Here is an 8,777-nt window from a genome sequence, read left to right as displayed (position 1 = left end):
GATGGTGTGGCTGATGTGGTTGGGTCCTATGATGGTGTCCCTTGAATGGATGTGCGGACAGAGCTGGCAACGGGGTTTATTGCAGGGGTTGGTTCCTGGGTTAGAGTTTCTGTTGTGTGGTGTGTAGTTGTTGTATGCCCAAATAAATTTGTTAGTCTCAAGGACTCCTCATTGTTTTTACTGATTCAGACTAACACAATTACCCCTCTGAAACCTGTCACCTATACGTAAGATCGTCCAAAGCTTTCCACTATAAAACCCTATTTGCAGTTGCTTATAACTTCGCTGAACTGAGAGCTGGGAGATGGACTCTCCTGTGCTTTCAGCACTTGCCTGTGTGGGCACCCTTAATTTATTTACCCCTTCACATAACCCAAGAACCAGGGGTCACCCAATGAAATTAATAGGCAGCAAGTTTAAAACAAACAAAAGTAAGTATTACTTCACACAACACAGTCAACCTGTGGAACTCCTTGCCAGGGGATGTTGTGAACACCAAAAATATAACTGGGTTCAAAAAAGAATTAGATAAGTTCATGGAGGATAGGTCCAACAATAGCTATTAGCCAAGATTATTAGGGATGCAACTCTACGCTCTGGGTGTCCAAAGCCTCCAACTGCCAGAAGCTGGGAGTGGAAGCCAGAGGATGGAACACTGAATACATAGGTGCTGACTCTGTGGGTGCTCCAGGGCTGGAGAACCCACAGGAAAAAATTAGTGGGTGCTCAGCACCCACTGGCAGCAGGGCCGGCGCTTCCATTTAGGCAGCCTAGGCAATCGCCTAGGGCGCCAGGATTATTGGTGGGTGGCATTTTGCCGGAGGGGGCGGCAGGCGGCTCCGGTGGAGCTGCCACAGTCGTGCCTGCAGAGGGTCCGCTGGTCCATGGCTCCGGTGGAGCTGCTGCAGTCGTGCCTGAAGACGGTCAGTTGCTCCGGGGGCTCCGGTGGACCTCCCGCAGGCACGACTGTGGCAGCTCCACCGGAGCTGTGGGACCAGGGTGCAGGGCGGCGAAATTGCTGTGCGCCTAGGGCGCTAAAACCCCTAGCGCCGGTCCTGACTGGCAGCAAAGCTCCCCCTACCCTCTCCTCGGCTCCTCCCACTCCCGAGTGCGCCATGTCCCCACTTCACCTCCTCCCTCCCAGGGCTTCTTGCCCCCTCACTAACAGCTGTTTGGCGGTGCTTAGGACTTTCCAGAAGGGAGAGGAAGGAGCGGGGATGCGGCGTGCTCAGGGGAGGAGGTAGAGAAGAGGCAGGGCGAGGTGGGGACTTGGGGGAAGGGGATGGAATAGGGCAGGAAGCGGGTGGGGCTGGGGTGGGAAAAGGCGGGGTGGGGTGGTGTCTTTGGGGAAGGAGTGGAATGGGGGTGGGGCGAGGGCAGTGCAGGGGTGGGAAGAGGCGGGGCAGGAGCAAGGCCAGGGGAAGGGGGGGTCAAGAACTCACTAGGCAGAGGGGAAGTCGGCGCCTATGACTCAATAATTGCCCTGTTCTGTTCATTCCTCCTGAAGCATCTGGCACTGGCCACTGTCAGAAGACAGGATCCTGGGCTAGATGGACCGTTCTTATGTAATCCTGGCATTTCCTAACTTTTCTGCGCTTGACTTTGCAACCTTAACCTTCTTTTAACAGTTTCTGTCTGCCTGTGATTATATCTATTATTTTCCTGTTATTGACACACATCATACAGCCTTGTGTTGCATCAATAACAGAGACATTAGGAGGAAATAATATTCAGTGGCATCAAGTACAATGGTTCAAGTGGTACAGTTGCACCAGGGCCCATGAGATTACGCGGCCGTAACCAGACAGAGCAACACTCCAGCACTTCAACTGGTGCACAGCATCATAATGCTGCTCATTCAAATTTTGCCCTGCCACCCCTCCATCAGCGAGAGGGGAGACCAGGCTGAATCTGAGTGGCACTATGATTCGGTGCGTGGGTGCTCAGGTTTGGTCCAGCTGTGGCCTGGCCAAATCTGAGCGAGTGGCATTGCAACTTGGCACATGGAGTCACAGCACCACTCATCACTCCAATTTGGCTTGTGCCATGTGAGAGCAGGGCAGATAATGGGCATTTGCAGAACGGATGGATGGCTGGGATTCGGTGGAGCTGGCCTAGCCCACGTCAGAAGCCGGGGAGTGCACAAGGGAGGGCAAGCAGGGGCATGCCCCCCAGTAATCGATGGGGGCACAGAATTCATCCAGCCCTGGGACCGCAGCAGGGAGAGTGAGCTCCTTGGCCCTGGGGTTTTGGCAGGAGCTGACAACCCCTCTAGCCCCAGGGCCACGGTGGGGAGAGAGAGCTCCCCTAGATCTGGGGCTGTGGCAGGAGCTGACAGCAGGTGCCCCTCCAAAAGCAGCCAGGTTTAAATTCCTGCACACACCCCTGGTTGGGAGCAGAGCACTGAGCTGGGGGATCAGAGGTGCTGGTGTGACCCAGAAGATCCTGGGGGTGGTGGGTGAGGGACTGGGGGGGAGTTGGTGGGCTATGGGGTAAGTGGGGAGTGTTGAGGGGCTGCAGGGTGAGGGGTTGGGGTGAGTGGGGTATGTTGGGGTCAGTGCAGTAAGTTGTGGGTATTGTAGGGGAAATGGGGGATGTTGGGACTGGTAGGTAGTTTGGGGACAAAGAAAATTTTAGATTTCAAAATTGGGAAATGGGCCCCTAGCCTCTTCTGGAACCAGGGTCCTGTGTGGCTTGTTGTGCCACTGATAATAGTCTTCCAGAAAAGATTTTGCCTGCAGTAAATTACACAGGGGAGCTACAATTTGTTTCTGAGGTGTGTAACTTTTGTACACCGGGTGGGCAAGAGCCAGCGAGAAAATAGTTTTGTTTCTATTTTAAGGTCCGGGCACATCTCCCACAATGTGTGGCAATAAACGTGCTGCTGTTCACAGAAACCATCACAAGATGGCGCTAAGAAATAGACTCATTTGACAAAGACTGAGCATCACAAGACAATGCTGAATTACACTAAGCGGATGCTCAGCCCTGGCAATTTGGTTCCTGGGTCCCGGCCGAGTATTTTGACTCTGACAGTGACTTATGCCAGATGCCCCAGACTAAGAGGCTTGCTTTGCCTTTCATCTGAGGATCTGAATGTACTTTGCAAAGCTTAATTAGTCAGTTCCCCCTACTGCTGCTGTCACCTCGCTATTATTTTCCCTATTTTACAGCTGGGTAAGACCCAGAGAGGTTACATGGGAACAGTACCAAGGAGCCCTGACACCTCGCTCTGGGCTGTAACCGTGCGCCAGGGAAGGAATTTTCTTCCAGACCCCTACTGGAGATCAGCTGATACCATGATCATGACAGTTGACAGCCCTTAATATTTTTCTCCTAGCTAAATGTACCTGCAGATGCTTCTCTGGGCATTCAAAATATTTCTATAGAGTCCAGGTTAGAGCGGGACAACATTTTTTGAGTGTAACTTTTTCCAGCGAAAAATGCTGATTTGGTGACACAAAATGTTTTGTGAATTCATGTGCTGAAAACGAAACACAAATATTCTTAAAATCTGGACATGTTTCATTTCTACCTTTTCAAAATGAAACGTTTCAATATTTTCAGTTGGAAGCAACTTTTTGTTAGAAATTTCCTATCATTTTACTTTTAAAAACAATTCAGACCCAATTTAAAAGGCTCACAATCAAAACAAAACAGGTTGTTCAACCCAAAACAAAGTTTTGTTTTACTTTTCGATTCACACCCATTTAAAAAATAATTGTATCCACTTCAGCCTGAAACTATTTTCCCCCACCCCCCACTCCAATTTTTCAGACTTATCAGTGAACCGAAAAATTCATTATTAGCACAGCGCTAGACCAGGTCATTGGTGTAAGGGACGGTCTTATTCCTACTCCAAGGACGTCTAGCCCTTGTTATCTCTCCTCCTTGTCTCAGATTCCTCTGTCACTAGGCTTGCAAAGGATATTTGCAGAATGGTCTTTAGTCTCCAAGAGGCGTCTAACAGCTGGATCACGAGGATGGTTATTTATAATGTTTCGTTAATTCCATCTGAAGTAAAACATTTTTATTGTTAGTGAAAGAGAGATGCAGCAGGGAAATTCTGTGGGTAGTCAGGAGAAGCCCCTGATCCCAGTAATCCAGTTTGTTGTGATCTTTACTCTCCTCTCATTCTCTCAGTGGTCTCGCCTCGCTGCTTATACTCTGCAAAACGGCTCTCTTCTGTTTAAGGCAGCCCTTCCGGCTGGGAGGTGGGATGGCTGCCATTCTCCCATAAATACTGCACGGAACACAGCTGACAGCTGTGATGCAAACCAAGGTCTGGGTTACAGCAGGTTTGCACCATCACCATATGAAACGTCAGAAGGGTGTCAAACAGCAGGCAAATCCACCCGTCTCTTGAAAAGGAAAAATGGTTATTTTGTCCAGAAAGCTTTGCTTAAAAGGTTAAAACTGGAAATGATGGGTCAGATTCTTGCAGTGCGGAGGGGCTAGAAAGCTGGGCAGTTTAGGATTTCTTTGGTTAGCATAGTCTCTCTCAGCCATGCCAGCACAGGGGGCATGGCCACAGTTCAGCTGCATGCTGGCAATCCCTATCATTGGAACAGCCCCCTGGAAGCCTTTATAGCTGGGTGTAATGTAGATGACCCCCAAGGCTGCTCTAAATTATGCCATGGGCCACCCCACCCCACAGCAGCTGTGGGGATCAAGGGAACATGAAGATAATTACCCTCTCTTCAGCTGCCTAGATCTACTGATGCGCTAAGGCTGACATCATGCCTTTGATCAAGGCACAATTCTCATTGATGTCAGTGATAGATATGTCAGATTAAGTGACTTGCCCAAGATCAGGTAGCCAGTCAGTGGCAGAGCTGGAAGTAGCCCCCCCCATCCCCCCCAACCCCCGTATGCCTATGCTGTAGCCAACCACCAGCGCTCCCTCTGGATATAGCTTTGAGGGTGGAATATCATTGCTGATGTTACGGGGTTTCCCCCATGTTTGCCCACAGACCTCCTACTGTACCTTGTATTTTCTGATTTTCGGCTCATACACTGGTGCAGGAAGAGATAGTCCTGTGGGGCGCTGGCAGACAAGGTGGTCTGGACGTGGTTAGCAGGTGAATCGAAAGTGAACAAGGTAGGTTGGCTGGAGTGGGCAGGAGCTGATGACTTGCGTTCTCTGAGCAAGTGGTGGTTAGAGCTGTTTAGCTCTGCTGGGGAGGAGCGGGGACCATGGCTCACCAAGGGAATGTTCCTCAGAGTGTCTGTGTGAGAAAAATACAATGAGGATTATTAGCAAGTGAACAGCTAGCCCTTTCTAGCCATAGATCTACAAGCACCATACAAAGGCAGAGGAGGAAAGCAAGACATACAGTCGCCTACCCAAAAACATTCACTGGGCTAAGGACAGAGGTGGGAAAAGAACACCCACCACCTGCCTCTGCAGCAAGGTGTTCTACCCCCAGACCACCGCCCCCCTGCCATTCAATTAGGCACTTACTTTCAGTCATCAAAGTTATACCTGTCTAGAGATCTCAGCTGTGAAGGTCTTAAAAATAACACCGTGCAAAAGACACCAATCCAACGGCAGCTTTGCAGGCAATCCAACCACTGAATGGGCCATGGGACTCTAAACTGTATTCTTAACTCCAGATCATGACTGAAACACATTGGCGGGGTAGCGTGGGCAAACTTGTGTTCCCACCATCCAGGCTGTGGATAAAGACAAGATTTAATTCTCCAGGTTGCCCATTTGGTGGTGCCTTTCACAAGGACTGATGATTCATGCCAACCTTGTCCTTAATAATTTGAACTTTAGACTCTTTAGGAAAATGCCCAGGCATTCAGAGAGAGGGAGATGGTTTTGCTTATGGTTATTAGTGACATAGTCATGCAGGAACCCATCATGTTCCTCAGCATAGGGAAACAGAGACAGTTGTTGGTGCTGGTATTAAGTTAGTGAGTATCTGCCGACAAAGCCACCGAGGTGATGTACATATACAAATACATCCAGGAACTGGAAACTCGGTCCAGTGGTGCAACGATAAGCTGGCAGCATCAAATGCCACCTTCTCTGTAGGGGAATATGGAGAAACAGGAGGAATTAAGAGGTCATGGAGTAAATGGACTGAGGGCCTGGTCATGTGCGGTGACGAAGGAGGTTTCTCAGCACTTGACAGGAATAGGATCTTGTTTATCCTCTTATTTACTCCAGTGAAAATCAGGAGACTGTTCCCTGAAGTCAGCAAACCAGCATGAGAGGAGAATCAAATTCAGGGTCTCTGCTTAGGAAAGAACTAAATCAGGCTCCCACTGAAGGGCTCCTAAGGGCCTCCCTAAACAATAAGTTCTTTAGTTCCCAAGTTCTTGCCTTCAAGCTTAGCCCCAGTTGAGCCTGAGGAGGGAATACAAAAAGGAGATGGCTGGCTGCATTTGGCTTTCTGGGACACCCTGAGGCGAGGGAGCCTGATTCTTCCCTGCCTTGGGTAGCCATTCACACTTGTGCACAGTGAGTCCACAACATTACCAGCATACAGTGGCAGCATTTTACATCCTTTTTTGTGCTCACTTTGCACAGGGGTAAATGACTACACAAGGCACAAATCTGGAAATCAGACCCTAGCATTGTCGTGAACTCACTGGAATATCAGTTTATAAATGGGAGGTTTTAAATAATGAGTTGCGTTTCTCATCCAAAGAACTCCCCAGAGGCTTTAGAGACAGGTGCTCAATACACTTCACCACACACCTGTTTGGGATCATTATTACATCCTAGTTACAAAAGGGTAAACCGAGGCACAGAGCAGTGAGGTGTCTTGTCCAAGGTCACACACTGAGTCAGTGGCGGAGCAGGAAGGCATTCCAGAGTCCTGATTCTCCTCTCCTACGGGTTTTATGGTGTAACTCCATTGACTTTGATTTACACAAGATGAAGTGGGAAGAGATGCAAGGACTAACTCAAAGTCCCCTTCTCTAGCCACTACCCAACACTGCCTCTGCATTGTTGTTGAAAGAGAAAATACATTTTAAATACTAACTCTATTTCCACCCAATGCCCCTACAGAGATCAAGAGCAATCTTGCTGCCATCTCAGCTCTCCGATAAATGTGCGCCAAGAGCTTGAATCAGGCATGAATTTTTACAACCAGGCTGTAAGCCCCATAAAAATAAGGGACAATATATATTGGAAAAGCAGAGCCAGTTTAGTTAAAGTGGTTTCAAGGGCTCCCAGGCGAGGCACATAATCACAGTGCATATAAAACTTTAGTCATATGGTACTGAAGTCACCGTTTTTATAGCTGTGATTTTAACTAATGTAGTGTTGATGAGGAAAGTGCCTGATTGACAGTCCTGGGGAATTAAATTCTCTCTCCATGGAGCTGGCACAGCACAGTTGACAACAGTGCAAACTGCTCGTTTGCCTCTACTGTGATCTGCCAGGACCATCCATAGGGATTCTTAGATATTGATTATGATCAGCCGGTCTGTCTTTCTGCAGTGCACAGGCCAAAGAACGTCACCCACTAATCCCCACACTGAGACTATAACTTCTTGTTTGAGCCGCAGCAGCTCTTTTACAAAGATACTCCGGTCTTGATTTGAAAAAGTTAAGTGATGGAGAATCTACCGCAGCCCAAGGTCAGTTGTTCCACTGTTACAAATTTGTACCTTATGAAAGGAGAGACAGACAGCTCAGTCTCCATGTCCATTCAGTCCTTAACCTTTCTGCCCAGTGGGGCAGATAAGTGAGAGTTGTGATGGTGGGTTTGTGAAGTGGACACCTGTGCACTAAGATCTGGATTAGGATCACGGCCTTAGTTCACACACAGCACCACTTCTGAACCAGACAAGTGGCCTGCCAGACTATGTGCCTGACAGATAAATACACAGAGGTAACAGACTGCAAACAGACTGCAAGAAACTGCAAACAGCAGTTTTTGCCCAGGGAAAACTCTCAGCGAAGTCAAGAAATGGAGCCCACTGGTTAGTAGTGTTACCCCATTTTGAACCAAGTGGCTAATCAAAGCCTGTGAGTGTTCCAGCTGGGACGAAAAACAGATGATAGAGGCTGATATTTCTTTGATGCAATCTTGTTTATTTACAAGGAATGTACAAAGTCCTGCTTCTCCAAACACAGGAGGAACCCAAACCAGGGGATAGCTTTGTTGCTTATAGCCCTAAACCTCTGTAGCCAGCATCAGACCCAAAAGCTCTCTCTCCAGCTTCTTCCAGAGCTGTACTGTACTAACAGGTCTCTACTTGAATTTATAATACCCAGCAAAAATTCTTCTGCCCACACAGTCTAAAACTCTCAGGCAGGGTCACATAATCCTTTTGTCTTAGGTGGAGGATTGTGATTAATTTATCCATACAGTTATGTTAACTGAAGAGTGCATTCACGTCCATTCATCTCAACAAGGTTTTAACTCAATCCACAACAAGGTTTCACCTCGCTCACAACAGCATAGGCGCCGACTCCATGGGTGCTCCGGGGCTGCAACACCCCCAGGGAAAACTTAGCGGATGCTCAGCACCCACCAGCAGCCAAGCTTCCCCCACCCCGCCTCCCAAGTGCGCCGCGTCCCCGCTCCTCTCCCTCCCTCCTAGCACTCCCCCCCCGCCACCTAACAGCTGTTTGGAGGCACTTAGGACTTTCCCGGAGGGAGGAGGAGGAGCGGGAATGTGGTGCGCTCAGGGGAGGAGGTGGAGAAGGGGCAGGGACTTGGGGGAAGGGGGTGGAATGGGGGTGGGATGAGGACAGTGCAGGGGGGGGAAGAGGGGGGGCAGCGGGGGGGACTTTGGGGGAGGGGGAG

At 49.2% G+C, this 8,777-nt stretch overlaps 1 protein-coding gene across 1 annotated transcript in view; it reads right to left on the bottom strand.

Annotated features, from left to right (window-relative positions):
* GAB2 (GRB2 associated binding protein 2) overlaps window positions 1-8,777 on the bottom strand; it is a 195,628-nt gene that overhangs the window by 21,804 nt on the left and 165,047 nt on the right. The window contains exon 3 of the mRNA XM_075061796.1: window positions 4,988-5,228. Within this exon, the coding sequence (XP_074917897.1) occupies window positions 4,988-5,228 (241 nt within the window). The remainder of the gene's footprint in view (window positions 1-4,987; window positions 5,229-8,777) is intronic.

This window comes from Chelonoidis abingdonii, chromosome 1 (genome assembly GCF_003597395.2).
Source record: "Chelonoidis abingdonii isolate Lonesome George chromosome 1, CheloAbing_2.0, whole genome shotgun sequence".
Taxonomy (NCBI): Eukaryota; Metazoa; Chordata; order Testudines; family Testudinidae; genus Chelonoidis; species Chelonoidis abingdonii.
The sequence above is the reverse complement of the archived record's forward strand: the minus strand, read 5'-3'. Positions and strand labels throughout refer to the sequence as shown.